This window comes from Arctopsyche grandis, chromosome 2 (assembly GCF_051622035.1).
Source record: "Arctopsyche grandis isolate Sample6627 chromosome 2, ASM5162203v2, whole genome shotgun sequence".
Classification (NCBI taxonomy): domain Eukaryota; kingdom Metazoa; phylum Arthropoda; class Insecta; order Trichoptera; family Hydropsychidae; genus Arctopsyche; species Arctopsyche grandis.
The window spans coordinates 2,056,406-2,076,848 of record NC_135356.1 but is presented as its reverse complement, the minus strand read 5'-3'; the positions used below and the strand labels follow the sequence as shown (position 1 = coordinate 2,076,848).

Below are 20,443 nucleotides of genomic sequence, written 5' to 3'. Positions count from 1 at the left end.
CCAGTACAGGAAAGATTATATCTATAAGGCTTATGTTATCATAATGTGTTACACATTGCTGTAACTAGGATTTTCAAACGGCCTCTCTGGCGCCTCCCCTTCAAAACATAATATGAGAAAAAAATAATTTTTTTCACATAAAACTAAAATAAAAGTTCCAGATAGCAGTTGTCCTTCCAGGGAAACCGTGGACTGACCTGGGATATTTCGTAGTATCATTGAGTTCTGCTGGTTGGATGCTCGTCGTCTAAATGCAGTGCAGCTAGACTAGCTGAAGAACAAGTCACGAGATCTTTCTTCTAGCGTAGATGCTTCTTTTTTTTTATTTAGCTTTTAGGAGTGGTCGCTACCACTGAAGCTTAAACTGCACGTCGGTTGAAGATTGCGTAGAAGAGACGGGGGCAGGAGATGTGATCTCTACTGTCTCGCGTGCCGATCTCGATGGAACTGCTTGGGACAGGGAGGTGGTTCACTCGACCGTGTCCCGTTGAAGCTATTTATTTATTTATTTAGTTATTTGCCGAGTTGCGAAGCCCTTTAAGAATCCCCATACTCTGATTCTACTCTATTACAGTTTGGTTCGTAGTAATATGGAGTTTGCCTCAATCATATGGTCTCCCTATTACCAAACTCACATTGAGCATTTAGAGACAATCCAGAATCGTTTTAAGACTGGTCTTAAAAACTGTTACCATCTTATAATGACAGACTTTCTTTTTTCCATATTGCAAGTTTGTCTCAGCGCAGAAGGGTTTCTGATTTGTTAATTTTATATAAGATTGCTAATGGTATTCTTGACACATTTGTTTTAAGTGAGATTAACTTTAACGTTAATGCCCGATTCACCAGATGCACGATTTTTTTTTATCCACCTGTGGCGGCTCGCTATACGACATGGTAGAGTTTGGTCACCTTCCTGCGAGTGGGGACCAACTCGATTGTGTTCGGAGTTAGCTACCTCACTCTGCCTTCAGCTGTCATAAATAAAACACGTGCATTAACATGCCGGTCGTCTTATTCGTTCATCCCCCATACACCAATTTGTCAAAGCAACATTTCTTTCAATAGTGCAATCGTTCGTATACATTGAAGTATAATGTATAGAATAGTTATTCCTAACAAAAGTATCGCTTAAAAGCGAGCCATCGAAGAGAGAGACGGAAAGTCAGAAGAGAGACAAAAGAGTGAGGAAAAAAAATTCGTGGAAGTGATCGTCCCTTACAACAACTGGACAAAACAGCTGACATCTCCGGGCACACGGATTTTTTGTGGCAAAATTTTTAGGGGCTGAGAGCAATTCTATGCATACTACTTCAATGTAGATAAAGTAATAATAACTGTTTTTCAATGAGTGAGGCTGGTCCGAACATCTAGCACCTGCACATACATATGTTCGGACTTTGTCGAACTAATACTACCACACAATTTCACTAGTAGAGCCTATTTCAAAGAGATCCTACTGCTACAGAGATCCTACTGCAACTGAGAAAAACAGCCGAAATCTCCGTCTGCACGGAGTTTTAGTAGCAACATTTTTGGAAGCTGAGAGCGCTTCTACCCATTCTACTTTAATGTTCGTATATGCCTTATTTACGATAACTTAGATGATTGTCCTGACCTCTTTAGTGACTCTTTTAGTATTTTGAGGACAAAGGTGAAGAAAATAATATGTGGTTGATTTGCTTTGTGGCGGCTCGCTTATACGACATGGTCGAGTTTGGTTGCCTTCCTGCGAGTGGGAACCAACTCGGCTGGGTTCGGAGAGCCACTACTCACTCTGCCTTTAGCTGTCATATAATAAACACGTGCATTAACATGCCAGTCGTCTCATTCGTTCATCCTCCATAACCTCTTCACCTTCATTGTCTTTCTTTTTCTTTTTTACTTTATCTGTTTCTTTTCTTTTTTTTAAATCTTGATGTTTTTGTAATTTTACTTTTTTATATCACCATGTGGTGCTCACTGTAAATGGAATATTATATTTTTATTTATGTTTATTATTATTTTTTGTCTCACTATACAACTTTCTTTTTATATTTTATTCTGTATGTGTGCCTATTTAAATAAATAAAAATAAATGTTTGTATGCGTAACGCATACTTTGCAGCCAACCGGTAGTTACCATTGCTTTTGTATGGGTTGGTCTTTCGTTGAACGAACTCGACCTGTCCAAAACTATCTTTGATAAACTAGCGAGTGGGTTGGTAGTGGTGTAATAGTCAGCGAGCTCCCGGTCCGGTGACAGTTCAGCGCGGGCTATCAGGCGGGTCGGTCTTCTGAGTTGGCTCTCAACCATGGCATCGAGGACTCGGTATGTGTCACAGTCCCATATAGTCAGCCTTCATCCCGACGCTCCTGACCATCCGCCTTTCGTTTTTCAGGGAGCACGTGCAGCATTACTTCGAGTGTTTTTGTGAGGTCGTCAAACATCCAGATGGGCGTAGGTCAGTGATTAAAACGTTCCCCCAGGACTACGACTCGCCCAACCTTCAAATCGTACCCGACTTTGTATATCCTTGCGACTTCCATGTGTGAGTACCTAACCCTATCTTCTTTTCTGCTGTCAACTGTCAAAACGACGTGTTGAAATTTCGCTATCGCAATTCTCGCTGCCTTTTCTATTGCAAATGAAGTCTCACTTTGTCGGGATGAAGCTTCACTTTGCTCTACAGTTGATTTCTCATTGCCAAATGGAAACTGTCAAACATTCAGTATGTAAGTTTGATTTGAATTGTGATTACTATCATGTTGCATTTTCACAATTTTTGTATTATACATTATTATAAGTGGCAAGCCTGAACAAGATAGAGTCCTTTGAATTGTGGTGTTACATGTAAATGAAGATGTCATGGAAAGAGTATGCGAGGAACGAAACGATCGTATAAAAGGAGAGAGCTTCTCGACACGGTAGAGCTCTGTAAGATGGAATATTTTGGCCGTGTTTTACGCGGCGCCAAATATCGCCTTCTACAAACAGTCGTAGAGGAAAATAGAAAGCAAACGGTAGCTTGGGAGAAAGAAGCTGTCTTGGCTCCGGAACATCAGGTCGTGGATGGGACTCGGACTCATGCCCATGATAGGGCATAGTTTGCACAGGCCATAAACGATGTCTGAATACGGGTTCGGCATTAGAAGAAGAAGATAAGTTGTACCACCACTTGAAATTTAATTTTTAGAAAGCCACTCCTTATCTAATCGAATCGCAATGCATGTAGTGTGTACCTTTTAACACACTACAAAAACACTGTCATCGTTCCCGAATCCAGCTCGGTCTAATCAAATTTTGTTTGTATTTGTATAGTTTTCGCCATAACATACTAGCCAAATTGCCCGGTGCTACTTAAGTTAGTGAAAGTTGCATTTGTATAGTAGACAAATACATATATACTGTAATCTAGTTCATGTATGGGTACGTATATATCATATGTTCATATCTAGCAAGCAGTATGGCTCGCTGGTTGCATTTATGTTTAGCACCGAGAGGTTAGCGGGTTCGATCCCGTGCTAATCTTAAATGTCAGACTTGGATATTTGTGACTCCAAGTCGATCGTTTCTTATCAGTTTGTATTTAATTGTCTAAGAAGGGGCATTGGGGTCTACATGTTAGGCCTTCCTGGTATATATCTATGTAAAATACAATATGTAGTAATTTATTAAAGGTTCGGTTTGATTGCCGCAGAATTTGAAGGTGAAACACTAATTATGGAGCTTTATTTTATTAGCACTTATTGGTTATAAGGGCGCATGAGTGGCCTTTAGGTGTCGCAAACAGTTTTAGTAAAGTGACAGTGTTATACCTTATACGGATAGAATAGTGCAATACTCAAAATTTATCTCTGGACTCCGATGTAATTTAATCTAACACTATGGATATACTATTTGACATACGTACACATGTAGTGTCATACATAAGTAGTATGCGACTTTAAATTTAACTCTGAAACTAAATCTAATCGCTATCTAATCTAAGGTAGTTTAATATAATGTACATACATATATGGTGTAAAACCCAAATTTTATTAAACGGTTGTTTTTTAATGCTCTGTTATAATACCACATAATAAATGTTTTATTAATTGATTTCAGACAATTCGTAGTCGAGCATTTTTCGTTCGTTTTGACGAACTTTGACTCAAAGTGGATGTATGGTTTTTGTCGGCATGACGTTCACACCAATCGTGCCTTAGTGTTTCTATCATATTTACCACACCATGACAAATTCTACGGGTAATGCTCCATTGCTTATGATAGTTTGCTCACATCGACGTATCAATCGTGATTGAATTTAAACGTGTGTGTGTTTATTTTGCAGAATGTTGGATCATATAGCGTCTTTGATGCGAGACCTCGAGAAGTCACACAACGAAAGCTTAATCAACTTGAGTGATGACATCGAAGAGAACGACCCGTCTAGACTGCACCCCGACGTTCACAACTATTTACATTTATATTTTGGATGTCCGCCTGGCCTAAATCAAGAATACAAATTACCCAGAATTCCGGGAAATGTAAGGCCATTTAGACGTATTACGTTTTATTGTTGCGATATATTTTTGATTTTCAGCCTGCGAATTAATTTCAATGTGCGTACAGTGTTTTTTGTATTTTGATTTTATTTTACATGCATATTTCAGCGTTGGCATATATTTATGTTTTATTATATATTTGCTAGTTGATTAAATCAAATAATAATTTATTTGTTTCGACTTAATCGTTCTGTCTCTGATACAAGAATTGCTCATTTTATATTAGAAGATATTGAATTGACAAATATTTTATATTGTGTCACAACGAAACGTTTACAGACAAAACGAAAACACGAATAAATGGTAACGCGCAAAATTATTACGTAACATAATATTCACGAATAAAGTGATTACATGACGTAATGGTCGCAAACATAGTGACTACGATACATAATGCTCACGGCAAAATGATTGCGCGACATAATTTTCACGACAAAATGATTGCGTGACATTATACGAACAACATGATCACGCTACTTGTACTCACGAAAAAAATTACTACGAGACATAATGTTCACGAACAAAGTAATTACATGACGTAATGCTCGCAAGCAAAGTGACTACGATACATAATGCTCACGGCAAAATGATTGCGCGACACAATGTTCACGACAAAATGATTGCGCGACATGATGTTCACGACAAAATGATTGCGCGACATTATACGTGATCACGCTACTTGTACTCACGAAAAAAATTACTACGAGACATAATGTTCACGAACAAAGTGATTACATGACGTAATGGTCGCAAACAAAGTGACTTCGATACATAATGCTCACGGCAAAATGATTGCGCGACATTATACGAACAACATGATCACGCTACTTGTATTCACGAAAAAAATTACTACGAGACATAATGTTCACGAACAAAGGCATTACAGGACGTAATGGTCACAAACAAAGTGACTACGAGACATAATGCTCACGACAAAATGATTGCGCGACATAATACAAACTAAATGATCACTCGACTTGTACTCACGAAAAAAATGACGACGCGACATAATGCTCACGAACAAATGGATTACATGATATAATTTTCATGTAATATGACATAAAGTTCACGGACAAAATGATCACGCAACATAATTTTCATACTCATAACATATTTTTTAACGAAAAGAACTTACAAGAATTCAATATAACGTGTAGCGATGAAGATCTATTCACATCCTTTAACAATCAATAAAAAAATATTAGATAAGCCAGTATCATCGAAATTTAATCATAAATCACAAACTATAATAAGAATTTTCGAAGTTTTCGAACTAATAAGAGAATTAATGATTTTGTTCACTTTTTTTTAATGTGAAACTTTAGTGGAGGTGTTATTTTTCTTTAAAAAAAATGGTTTTTGATTGTATGAATGTTTTGTGTATGAACATTATACCTTTCTGGAGTTATGATGAGTAAATTAATCGAGCGTAAAATGAGATTTGATTGATAAAACAAACTTCAATATGTACATATAAATAATCCCAGTACAAATATAAGCTATTGATCCCATCACCATTATGTATTAGAGATAAGGCTTTTATGACTTTTAGCGATAATAAATGCTGCGATTGAAAGAATCAATAAAATGCAACAGGATATGCGGTAAACATATTATTCGGCAAAAAACGATCTCGTGCTAGTCACTAAAATCTCGATCACGAACCATCTGGCACTCGGGTTCTCGTTAGTGCAATATTTCGCGTGGTTAGCTTTCGATCCATGGAATTTTTGGGTGAGATCGTTTTTTACGGAATAATCACCGGACCAAAAAATGCATATATGTATCTCCTGCTATTATTTTACTTGTGCAGTAATTGCCAAATGCGCTTATAATATTTCCATGTCATGCACAATCGATGAGTGGCCCTCAATTTGCTGAAAAAATTCGTATCTTATGGTTGAGGTTAGGTTTCCATTTTTTTATTCGCACTTATTGAAATGTAAAAGAAGTGTTTCTTCAGCAAAATGTGGAGCTTGCGTCTTTTGGTGTGTGTTGATTGTGTAATTTTTGCCCCTTCAGATCAATTTGACTGAATACTACAACGCCGTTCGTGCACCCAGCATGATGAAAATTCTAAGCTCCATGTTACACGAAAGACGAATCATAATCTGCTCTCGGCGACTATCACGGGTCGCGGCATGCGTCCAGGCGGCAAACGATTTATTGTATCCGCTAGTTTGGCAACACATTTTCATACCAATCCTACCGGAGCAGATGACTCCATACCTTCATGCACCCATGCCTTATTTGATCGGCGTGCACGAATCGGTTTTCGAGGTAAATTACAACATATTCCACCATAGATGCATTAAAATGTACCAAAAGTATATATTTGATCTCGTTTGCTTTTTTTTTTTTTAAATTTCAGAGAATCACAGAAGACCTCGGTGAGGTTGTAGTTGTGTATGCCGATGAAGACCGAATTACAAGTCCATTTAAAGATTTGGAAGGACTGCCTTCCGATGCTGTTAGTGCTACATATTATATGTTATATTTGAGCCGTTATATTTGAAAGAGGTCCAATTTTCAGTTCCAAAAGCGCTATTTCTGTTAAGCTCAATCCACAAATTGCTGTCACTTCTTTTTTTTATTTAATTCAATCAATCGTCATTACAGATCGCTCCAATACGACGAGCGTACTATAATTATTATAAATTATATATTAATACATAATTCGAAATTACATATGTCATCTATGGTCAAACATTGCAAACATCGTATACAATACGATCAAGAAATATTTCATACAACAATACGAATTTTTATACAATAATCATCCACGGAGACATCTATGGAGAGAAACCGGCCGAACCTTGAGATATAACATAACTCAAGATTTTGCGAGAGAAATGGGTAAGGAAAGCCAATTTTGCAGGAGTCGTTTCAATGAAAATCAGAAAAATTGGCAAACTCTGATAGGAAATTGTTGACCTGGTCACAAACCGAGGTCTGGCTAGCAGCAATCAGTGTGACTCAAACTCGTGACCACACTGACTATAGCAAGATATGCTAAACACTAGTCCATGCTGTTGGTTTTAACTCGATATGTCCAGAGTCTTGGAAAAGCAGAATACACGCATTACAGGCCACCGGTATTTTTAAATATTGTTAAACACAAAACATTATATTTAATGTTTTGCGAAATATTTCTCGAAATGAGGAAAAAGTGGACTTGTGCCACTTTGAAATATAACGGCTCATATGTATTTTTTAATATATGTAGATGATTGGGTGGAAATAATTAGACGATTACTATCTTAGCTAAATAATAGCAATTTATGTAAGTGATAACTCGTTATCTAGAGACGTATTGGAAAAAAACTTTCATTTATTCATGTATTAATTTATATTCTTGAGAAAATTATCATTGCGTCCAAAAGTGACTCGAATACTTAGACTTATTGTTTCGAATGAATTTGGCTAAATAAGACTTGAAACGAATCAAACTTTTCCGATTCTTCCGTCTTGGAGTAAATTTAGAGACTGGTCTCTAAAATTGCTGTTACCGACATTCATTCATTTTGACCATAAAACATTACCAATCGATTAGTGAACAAGCTCTCATCGATTCTCAAGATGAATCCTTCGCCTCGTCTTCTGCCCGAGACGATCCTAGATCGTAGTATTGTAGGTCAATCGTATTCGAAGCATCAAATGTGCCGATCAACTAAATGATGGAATAAACAGCAACGTGGAATAGCGAGCAGAATTCATTTAACCCTTTGAATGCTGACCAACGCCGATCGGCGTTTTGCCAACAAGTCCATGAGCCTGAAATACGCCGTATTTTTGAGTATGTAAAAAATAAACAAGAAAACTACCCGCTTAGCCTTTCCAGGTAGAATTGAAAAGGAAATGCATTGAACATGGGTAGTGTAATCCGTGACTATTTTTAAAAAGACTGTTTTACACTGGAATTTCCGAATTTATAACCATAGCAGAATTTCTCGATGGAAATCCATAACTGTTGAGTATTTTAGATTGTGGCTTAGAATTTATGTAGATTGTGAGCATTACATTTTAAAAACAATGAAGAAGATCGAACTAGTTTTGGAGAAATACATTCATTAATAGACGTCTTTTGTTTATTTTATATTGTTGCAAGGTATATTAGAGAGTCTAAACACACCTTTACAAAACTCGAAATCCTCGGCAGTAGTTATCTAGGGTTTGTTTGGATTAGCTACAATTTTTATAGCTGCTTTCTATTGGATTTGTAAATAATTCTAGTTGGAAATTTTTAGCGTGGCGGACTTTCAACAGAAAAGACGGCAGCACTCAAAGGGTTAAAGACAACGTATTCGAGTCACTTTTATAATAGTAGTACATAGCTTTTACATATCAATGTAACAGATTTTACATTTGTATGTCTGGCCATGTTATCAATAACTCACATTACTAATTATCTAATCATTTCCGCCCAGTCACTTATTACAATCCAAACAGTTTAAATAATGTATGTTTTGATTGTAGACAAAAATTTTGATGAATTCATTGAAATCTCCATATTTATTAGAGGATGTAATCGCTAGGGGATTCCTCCAAACGATTACTTATTTAATCGCAGGCTATCGAGATGCTTTTCGGTTTGTTATATTTTCATATGTCTCTTTTTTCACATACATACGAGGGGTACGATGAAGCAACCAGAGTTTTGAGGTTATAAATTGTGTGCTTGTTGAAACATTTTCATTATTTAATCACAATCAAAAGGACAACTGACTGTATTCGATCTGTGTTGTAATATTTTAAGGGCGTAAAATAATTTCTATATTATTTCTTGTTTAACTATATAATATTATTACAATATAATTGAATGCAAGGTCTTAAATAATACTACTATAAGTTTTGCTGTACATAATATGACGTTGACAATTACTTTTATCCTGTAAAAAATATTCATCTAATGCTTTGTCTGCATCCGGGACCATTTCGTCGATTATTTGTAGATATCCGCATCGGTCGGAACAGTTCTTCGGCGCTCATATCAGTCCACATTTGCATGTTTCGAAGCCAAGACAACTTCTTCCTGCCAATCCATTTCCTCACTTCTATTTTCCCCATGGTTATTAAATAGAGAAATTCGTAGTTTGGACGCTGTATCATGTGTCCGAGGTACTCTCTTAATCTTTCTCCGCTTTATGACAGAAACAAGTTCCATACCTCTCCTTATCATGCTCCAGCTTGAGGACAGCTCCATTTGAGACTTTTTTGGTCCATGGGATCATCAGCATACGCTTGTAGACTCACATCTCAAAAGCTTCGATGCGGCTGATCACCAACACTGACCAGACGTGGCTCTTCGCGAATCTCAAACGCGTACGAAGATTGAGATGCTTGTTCGTAAGCGTCGCCTTAATTTCGATAATTGAACCAAGATTGTTATTATATAATTGAACCAAGACTTGGATACCATTTTCCTCGAGTAGTTCTATTATTATATTTCAACTGGTATTTCATCCGAACCAGTTGCTTTCCTGCTTTTTGCCTTTTAGATGGCTCTTTCTACTTCTGATGTCATGATACATAGGTGGTCCTTTCGAAGCAGTCTTCACATCATGATCTGTAGGTCTTCGGTCTTGAAAAAGTTCTTCAACATATTGTTTCCATCTATTTAACTGGTTGATATCAGTTATTAGGTTGCTATCTCTGTCATTTAAGCTGCTGGGACCATTATGTTTTCGTATACTCATTAGTTCCTTCACTTTTTTTGTAGTGTTATGTACCTCGCTTATCACTCTAGCTCCCACAATATCAAATTTACTTTTCACATGATGATGTACGTGAATAATCTCCATGCGTATTCCTAAATCTTCATCTGGGTCCATCTCTTCATTTAACCAAGTAGCCAGTTATTTAAATCTTTTAACTCTTTTAACACTTCTCCATACAACGTCAGATCACCGGTGTCTGCATTCTGTCAACTAGCATAGATTTCGTCTTCTTTATATTTATTGGCAGACCTCTTCGATTGCTTTCTTGATGTACACGGTCTAGAGATCTTTGCAAGTCTGCTATAAAAAATATAAATTTCGATTAATATAAAATATATACGTATTCCATAAATGAATTAATAATATCAACAACTTATGTATTTTATATTGAAATTTTATTAATGTCAATATTTCAAAACACGAAACACAAACTCAAAACTAACAAAAAATAAAAGTCAAATTCTACCGACCCCTATATGCACGAACAATGCTGTATTTCTTGACCAAAATGCAGTGCGAAAGAGAAACGAAATCTAATTAGTCATCGTGGGTCGAGCGGGGGTTGAATTCTAACATTTTAAGGGGAACAATTTAACCGTCCTTTATATAAAATAAATATGCATTTAAAAAAAAATATTTTACATTCAAAATAGTTTCTGTACGTTATAAAAAAATTGTGTGCATTTCTTAATGACGGATACAAATTTCATTAGAAACTTTGCTTTGATCATTGAAAAAAATATTTGCTACTTAAAAGCCGATAGAATGTGTATTAAAATGAAAGACGAACTGTATCGGCAACGTTGCGAATACCAAAAAAAACGAACCGACAACGACCAACGCTTCTCTCTACTGGATTCCTTATTTTTTACTCTTCTGCTTGCGACCTTCGACACCTACGACCTTGGCTTCGACTCTACGACCTGACATCATCATTCATATTCATACGTAATACGTCAACAAAAGTAAACACTTTTGACAGTTGACAGGTCGCAAATAGCTGAAGACTGCAACCTTGTCACTTTTTATTATTATTACAAACCTCCTTTACGTTTCACTTTTTTGAAAAAATTTGCCTCTTATCCGATCGTTTTCATACTTTGCCATATTGCTCATTTTGGTCATCAATATAAGTAAATGGATCCTCCGCCATTACGATAGAGATAAAATATCATTTAAGACGCGTTTGAATTTTGCAAATTTAAAATCTGAATGACGTCTATGTAGTCTTTAGTTTTATACATACATAGATGGCGGTAGTAAAATAAAATTTTATTCAAAATAATAATTTATATATCTTATTGTATCTATTCTAATGATAAAATCTATTTTTTCGAATGATCGTTTCATATTTTTTAATGCGAAAATATTTTATTCGATGCAAAATACAAGATTGTTTAATGCACAAACATTTTTTTTAAGATACAAAGTATTTTACTCAATGTACAGTTAAATCACACACCATTTACATATGAGTTAAAGAATAATAAAAAAAATAGAATATACTAGAGACGGTAATGAAAACACCAATTAAATCCAGAATTTGAATGTTTCGTATCAGTTCTAAATTCGATGCTAGATCGGTTCGACGTAATATCTTTAACATTTTTCATATTTCTCAAGACTATATGTAGTACTACTTTGCTTGAAATTTGAAAGGTTTTGAAACCGTCCAACGAGGAGTTCTTTGAAGATGATTAAATAATGTGAACCGAAATTCCGTTCACTTTTGAGTACCCCCTAGTGAAAACATATGTGTATGTAGTTCTAACCGTTTGAATGATTGGAACAGAGTGGAAGACGGACAGGTAGTCTTTGATACCGATGTATTCGTGTCGAATCGTGGATCAGCGATGAAGCCGTTCTTGCAAACCCTCTCGACGTCGCAAACTTTCGTGCAGGTAACCTCCGAGCTAGTGCCATTCGCAAACGGAGAATCGCACGCCACTGTTCATACGGTTTGTTTGTTTTGTAGTTTATCGACGACAGGATGAAACTGTTGCAACATGGAACCACTCGCACCGATGAATTCGAAAGAGAGTGTTGCGCCTACGATCAGAAGAAACTCGAAGCGGGATCGCGAGGGTTTCCGAATCTCTCCAAGTTGTACGAATCGTTGCACCATCCGTCGAAGATTTTCCGACAAGTGCGAGACAAGGTAATGTTTGGTTTGATTTGACTTGTACGATGCATAACTCTGTTCTAATACAAATAACTTTCTACTCGAATTGAGTGCATTGTAAGCTTTTGAGTATGGAGTTTGAACATTTAAAAGTCCTTTAAAGGCTGCGATCATCCCTTGTTGTTGTAGAAAGATTTGGAGCTAAATGCAGTTTGGGAGATTACTGTGTAGGTACATGTACTTACATGTTAATATGTTGTGGACAGTGTAATAAATCAAATTATTAATAATTATCGTTAAATATGATTAAAAATTACCATTATTTTTCATTTTCAATCAAATTTTGTCTAAACTAACATTTTTCACATAGGAGATGGAATTATTCAAAAGAGTATACGTTTATTGATTTCAGCGCCCCCCCCCCCCTCAGGGGTGTCATTTCAGCTTTTCCCAGTGGGGGGGGGCACAAATTTTGACCAGTAAGGGATGACTTTCTAAAGGTGGGGGTGGGTTTATTATATTAAAAAAATGAGTATATGAATTTGCTTTTAATCATTTTTTTATCGATAAAATTAATAGTAAAATAATTAAAAAAAAATCTATTAAGAGGTTTGGTTTGTTGGTTTAGTATTTTAGTATTTTAATTCATAATAATACATTAAACAACGTAGATAGTCCCATTCAAATCTGGGGGGGGGGGGGGCAGTTGCCCACCCCAGACACCCCTGCTCCCCCCCTTATTTTTAACCCTTTGACTGCTACAACAACGATAAATCGTTGTTTTGAAATCGGCGAAGATTGCTACGACGATCGTTGTTGACGTCATTAATTGTCGTATTTCAATACTTTCTTTGAGCCACCAGCGCATCAGTGGCACGAAACATTTTTTTTATATACGTATTTATATTTATTTTTCAATCAAGCTTTATAAATATTTATCAATTTTTTAAATAAAAGCTCTTCAATTTCGGGTTCATCATCAAAGTAAATTTCGGGTTCGTTGTCAATGTCATATAAGGAGTTATTACTTGGGAATTGATTATTATCGATAAATTCATTTTCAGAATCAGTAGAGCTGCTGATTTGTCGAGTTCCTCGGCGAGGAGCTATTATTTCGCTTTCATCACTTTCACTGTCCGATATCATTTTGCAGAGTTAAAATAAATGGCAAAAAACAATAGAAATCCGCTTTCAATTATATAGGTCACGAGACGTCACGAATTCATGCAATCAATCAAATGCAACTGAAATGCATACAAAATGTTTATGATACATGTTGAAAAATTATTTGATTATTAGAAACTTCGCATCCTTGTGTGTCTTGCTCACACGTACACAATTAAAACCAAGAAAGAAAGAGAGAGAGACCGCTACCTGTTTCGAATATATCGCATGTTGTAAGGATACATCGATATCTAAAAATAGATTATTGAAAAGAATAAAGCCTCGGAAAACAATCGTCAAAACTTATTTAGTGTATATATGTAGGTATCTCTTTCGCACGCACGCATGTAAAAGCAAGACAGAAAGAGAGAGCACGAGTCCACGACTGCTTCTTAAAAATGTATATAAAGTATTATAAAAATTACGAGTGTTCGGCGAAGTAAGTATGTAAAAAAAAATATTATATTTATTTTTTTTCAAAATAATTACAAATGTTAGCATTTTTCGCTTGGACATTGAAAAACCTCGTAGCAGCCAAAGGGTTAAACAATAAATTTTATGTTGAAGAAAAATATATTAAGACAAAAACATAAAATTAAATTAAAATTTTTATTTACAATAGGCACGTTTTATGTATAAAAATGAATAAAATAAAATAAAACACTGATAGTTATGAATAAATTCGTTAATGAAGACATTAATTTATATTCAACAATGAATTGATGAATTTTTTTTTGACTTAATTAGAATTGATTAATTTTATAGGCGCTGCGAGGCGCCCCCCCATTTTCCTTTTTTTTATTATTAAATTGAAAAAATAATAATTTGGCTTTCTTTGAATTTGTAAAACATTTTATATTCAACTTAATTTTTATACTCGAAGAAACAATACCGATTGTAAAATATTATAATATACGAGGATGGCAGGAAATTGACTGTCAAACATCAATGACTCTCTCTATAAAATTATTCAATTCATTGTTAAATATATAATAATGTCTTCATTACCGAATTTATTCATAGTTATCTGTATTTTATTCATTTTTATACGTAAAACGTGCCTATTTTGTATAAAAATTTTAAATTTAATTTTTTGTATAAAAATTTTAAATTTAATTTTTTGTTTAAAAATTTAAGGGGGGGGGGGCTGACACCAATCTGCCTAGGGGTGTCATATACCCTCGGGTTGGGCGTGTTTGTACCATTTGTACCGACGACAGTTTGTTGTTTTACAAGTTTTATTCGCGAGTCGTTGATGTTGGACAGTCAACGTCCTGCGTTCCTCGTAAAATATAATATTTTAAAATCCGTATTGTTACTTCGAGCAAAAAAATTAAGTTGAATATGAAATGTTTTGTAAGTTCAAAGGAAGCCAAATTTTATTTTTTTAATTTAATAATCGAAAACATGTGCTTAGTCTGCTGCACCTTTGAGCCGGCCCTGCCTACTTCCTTGCCAATGTTTTTAATCAAATTTACCGGTAATTATTAACAATAACCAATTAATCACACTGACGTAAACACGTAGACTTCTTATTGCACGTTGGTTAAAATAAATAAAATTTCCACAACGTCGGCTAATTCTCACACTTATCATTTTTCACTGTATTTGAATTGGTATTGCACCTTTAGTAATATATATATATATATATGTACGTCTATCTCTTGTTTGTCTTCTTGTTGTCGTTTTGTCAGCTTCGCCGGTATGTAAGGGTTGTGGAAATTAATCATTTTAATAATCTTAATATAGCGAAGTTTTATTTTCCTTTTTATATACATAAAAGATGCTCGGTAAGAATATCAGTGCTGTCAAAACATTAAAACGGAAGCATTCTGAAAAAGACACAAACAAGGTAAGACATTTTCAAACCTAAATAAACACTAAAACTTTTCCGAAATACTAATAAATTATGTTAAAATTACAATACACAATGGCGATGAGACTAGCCGAGTATCAAAAAGTACTATCGAACTAATTTTTTTTTATGAATGTAATTAAAACACAATGCTAGGTGTGTGTGTGTGTGTTCATTACCGAAAATTAATATTATAATATTTCACATTTTAATGATATTAACATGTTTTATTAACACGCCGTTTCAAACAAATTTTAGGCTCATCCGGCTGTTGAGTCAGCTGTGGAATCAGTACGTATGAGCAATATTATTAAACACAATTTCCACGACGATAGTCAGATGTATTTAGTGAGTGTCTTTGGTTTCAGGTTAAATCCGGACGGCGAGGTGTGCGTTCGGCTTACAAAGATCTGCGTAACAAATTAGAGAATCTGTCTGTGGACAATTCGCCCAGAAGTTCTAGATCACGCTCAACCGCCAGGTAAAATATGCTGTATTTTCAATGTCAGTACTAACACATGCCACACTGTGATGGATAGCGAGTGACCGGGACTCATATCTCCGAATATACTGAATGTAATGTCTTCATATTTTATGTATTCCTCATCAAAACCTCTGCGATTCGAATCATGTCATTACGAAATAAAAACATTCATCAATATCAACAGAAATAATTATTTTTACGGTCAGCCCCAGCTACAGATGCGAAATCCGGCTTGGAATGATTCTTATTTTATATTATTAGACGTTAAATATGTGATAAAATGATTTTTATAGCTCATTACAAAATTAACCTCGCCGATTTTGTAGCATTTTTAACTGGACGCTTGGCGTCCAGCACAGTGGCTTGTGGATTTTTTTAGCACAGTAGGGCAAGTGTTCATCAACTGACGATTTGAGTACAATTTACTGTTATTATTTTTTTTTTATTCAATTTTATCTATGGTCAAAAATAAAAAATAAACATTTTTTAGATAGAAAGAGCAAAGTGAAAAAATTAATAATTATCGAGTCATTAAATATTATCTTTCATTTTGAATTTTAGATTTAAGTCATAATTGGTCGAGTTAACCCGTTCTGTGCTTTTTGTGTCTGATATTTATTGTACGTACATACATATATGTATATATTTATATATTAGTAAATAAGAAGAAATAAAGAGACGTATGAAATTTGAATGGAGCGCATTTGGACTTGAATGAATGCAGTTTTTAAATCAAAAATGCCACTTTGCCTGCAGAAAAAGATCTTCGATCAATGTGTTTTGCCAGTGATGACGTATGGATGTGAAACTTGGACATTGAACGCCAAGTTGCTACACAAAGTCCAATACACTCAAAGAAGTAAAGACCGTTGTGTGCTTGGCATAACGGGGAAAGACAGGATACGGCATACGTGGGTGAGAAGTATGACAGGGGTTGTGGTTATAGTGGATAGAGTGAAGGGATTGAAATGGCAACGGGCCACGTGGCTAGAATGGTACCCGAGAGGATGCAAAAGGCTAAAAGGAAGATGGGTAGATGAAATTAGGAAAATGTATTGAGTGCGACGGATGAGAGTAGTGCAAAACAGAGACGAATTTTTGGGGCGATTTTGTGTACTTGCTCCCGTTATGAATGACATTTTGGGTTCATTTTTTTTGTAAACAATGCAGAGTATCCTATTGTATTTATCTACAAAGTATTTGGTGCAGTATTGTTCATACAAATATTTTAAAATCCAAGTGTGCTTCTACACTCAATTGGGTTTTAAAGCATTTGCATGAGCAATACTGCACCAAATACTATGTGGATAAATACAATAGGATACTCAGAAAATGAACCCAAAACGAGTGTTCGAACTTCGATGAGCAGAGACTGTGTGTATAATATAAAGTTGACATTTTAGAAATTCTAATAAGCGAGTTGGCAATTTCGAGACGATTGAAGAACTGGACACTCCCAGTTCGGAGTCGGTGACGACAACAGCAGTGTTAGAATCGGGTTCGTTGGACAAGACGTACGCTGTGGCTTCGTCTTCGCACTCATCGCCACGTTTTCGAGAGAAGCTGACAATATCGCCACCTATCAATGTCAGGGCATATCGTCTTACTAAATTTGACTGTTTGTCAGTTGTATTTGTGTGTGTTCAATGATAGTTATCATTCTAGTTTGGGCCTGATGATTTGAGAAATGCGCCGGTGTCTAGAGCTTCATTGGGATCTCGACCGTCTTCGTTGTCTCCTCTCTTTCCGCCTCCCATTTTGGCGAAGGTACGTAGCTGTTGCTTTCTCGTATACTCGATTTGATTGTCAATATTAATATACATATTATATGTCGATAACTGTTTTAGTTTGAAGTTGATTTAAAAACGCCGCTGGTGCCTAGAACTTCAATGGGACCGCCGTTGACTCCGCTATCTCCTCTATATCCGTCTCCCATATTGAAGAAGGTATATATATATGTATATAAAACCAGAGCTGTTTTGCAAACGCGGAAGACATTCAAAAAGTTGCCGGAAAATCTAAATTTTTGATTTTTACACGCTTTTTATTATTACAATACATCTTATATATATATTTTAATAGCTACGGATCTACTGATCATTTTCAGTTTTACAATTTTAATTTAATTTTGTTAGTAATCATAGTATTATATTATTCTAATGTTAATGTTCAGCATAATAGGAAAAAGAGCTCGAAAATCTAAATAAATTTTCAATGTTCAAGTAAAATATATAATATTTTTACATATGTACGTATGATGTCTTCTAAGTTTTTCCCGTAAAAGTCAGTATTTTTTGATTGGACCAAAAAAACTTTACTTTTTGAATGCCCTACATGTACTTGATTTAATTTACAATTGATTTAATATTAATTTACGACTTTATTATTTATTTTAGTGCATGTGAAAGTTACGCCGTGCATGTAGGCCATTATATAATATACATATGGGGTAGCAAACTTGTATCAAAAGCATATCTCCACGAATGAAATGAAGTATGTATGTATTCCGATTTTTGTTTAAATGTCGACTTTGTATGTTACAGGAGACAATGGTTGAAGATTTAATCAAATTAAACGAACCTCAAACGGATACTGATCTTCTGAAGGAGTACGGCTTAGACTTGAATCGTTTCCGCTTATCCAGAAGTGATTGGACGACTTTCGATTAGATTTATTTTAGCTTTGTATTAATATATAGGACATGCATTGAAAGAAAAAAAATATATATACATATGTACATATATATATAAATATATATATATGTATAGAGTTAGACAAATCATAAGCCAAACTGGTCAATCTTGAATAAGATGATTTTTTTTGTTAAACAATATTATTTGTAATTTATAAAAGATTTATATGTTGTATTTGCATGTTGATTATGATATTAATGCAGGCAATGAAACCGCGATAAGACTGATAGTGTCAATTGTGTGTGAATATTTACATATGTACCCGTAATGTTTACGCACAATGTAATTTATACATGTACATATATGAAAATCAGCTAAATATTATTAATCAAATTAAGCGTTTTTTTTTTTAAATTAAGGAGCATTTATTATTATGCCTGCTTATTATATGTATATACATATGTATGATAATACTTTTATATGTATTTAATAGCTAGATGAAAATTTTATGCATTCCTTTAAGTTCTTTTGGCTGAGTCAATAAAATAAAAAGTCAATTTACTATAAAAGCAATTTTAAAAGCGAATTTTAATATACTCTATGTGTGAATAATATATTGCAATAAATTTTTGCTCGTCGGCTATAATCATAATTTGCTCAAAAAATTTCGCACGAGCAAGTGTGTGTGTGTGTGTGTATGTATGTTTGAAGTGTGTGTGGATAATTATTATATGTACTGAATGTTATCACAAAGATGAACAAAAGAAATCTGTGATATCTAATTTTACGTGTAAACTTGCGGTTGCAATATTTTTCCAACTTGGGACTAGAATTATTATGCTGCGAATTTCACTGAAAAAAATCATAAAGTATGTGTATTTTTTAAATTAGTAATTATTAAAATTATATTAAAGAATGAAACAAAGACTGTGATAGGTTTTTCTTTATAGTGAAGACATATTAATGTTATATTTTTGTGCATAGTATCAATAGTTTATTTAGTTATATGTCTGTACATATTATTATGCAATTATGTAGACAATCATTATTATTTTAATAAGTGCACAATAGATGCAGTGTATTTGTGCTTGCAATTTTATATTTTTAAGCTTTCGAAAAGTTATATCTCCTATATTATATTATATTTATTTGGATAATGTTATTGCTCCATGATATATAGCCGTAGCACAAATTCTAAATTTTATAATTTTTAATTTTCATGTCATTTTTCTCATTGATTTCCGTTTGTTTTTATTTTAATTTTCTGTTGCAAATGAATTTTTATTCAAATTAACTATTATTTATTATTAATATTTAATAATAAATGATTTTTGAAATTTTCATGTGTTCTATTTATTACATTGTGTTGGCATTTTTCCAAGTTTAATAGATATGTATATCTTTTAAAACGAAAAGAACGGAATTTAAATTTAATAAAATAATAAAAAATTGAAGTTTAATATTTTTTCACTAAAATTTAGTAACCAAATATTTTACTTTTAATTATATTTTATTTTGCTTTAAATTAATTTGAACTTCATCATTTCAAAGGATTTTAGTAGGGCTCGAACCGTTAATTTTTTCGTTCCGGTTTTCATTCCGGCTCGCCGAAAATATGATACTGGTTCAGTTCCGGTTGTCGATTCGATAAAAACACATTTATCCATCCATACTTAATTTATTTTCCCCGATTGTTTTGTGAATCGAAAAAATAAACAACAAATAAATATCGGTTCGGTTTCCTGGATTTGAGTTTTCATATTTAGTGGTGACATCTATTGATAAAATGTTAGACTAAAATAGCCACTAAATTTCCCCTATAGATGTCTCTTTATCATTTTTAATTCAAATTTCATGAAATTCATCTGAATCTTATTGCGTCGAAGCATTTCAGTTTTCAAATTACGCAGTGAGACATATTGAACGAAATGTTTAACTAAA

The 20,443-nt window shown here is 34.3% G+C and overlaps 1 protein-coding gene across 3 annotated transcripts; it reads left to right on the top strand.

Moving 5' to 3' along the window:
- The first annotated feature begins 2,206 nt into the window (after positions 1 to 2,206).
- On the top strand, positions 2,207 to 18,578 carry LOC143922932 (DENN domain-containing protein 1B). Of its 3 annotated transcripts, XM_077446350.1 has the most exons (16): positions 2,207 to 2,311; positions 2,382 to 2,531; positions 4,088 to 4,228; positions 4,314 to 4,509; positions 6,550 to 6,807; positions 6,899 to 6,997; positions 9,004 to 9,116; positions 12,037 to 12,145; positions 12,220 to 12,402; positions 15,314 to 15,382; positions 15,644 to 15,676; positions 15,754 to 15,866; positions 17,273 to 17,456; positions 17,535 to 17,636; positions 17,717 to 17,815; positions 18,413 to 18,578. In XM_077446350.1, the coding sequence occupies exons 1-16, from the start codon at positions 2,295 to 2,297 to the stop codon at positions 18,536 to 18,538; spliced, it is 1,992 nt and encodes a 663-aa protein (XP_077302476.1). In that variant the 5' UTR covers positions 2,207 to 2,294; the 3' UTR covers positions 18,539 to 18,578. The 3 variants fall into 3 exon arrangements, with proteins under 3 accessions (XP_077302476.1, XP_077302477.1, XP_077302478.1); XM_077446351.1 differs by lacking the exon at positions 15,314 to 15,382; XM_077446352.1 differs by lacking the exons at positions 15,314 to 15,382; positions 15,644 to 15,676.
- Positions 18,579 to 20,443: the final 1,865 nt, after the last annotated feature.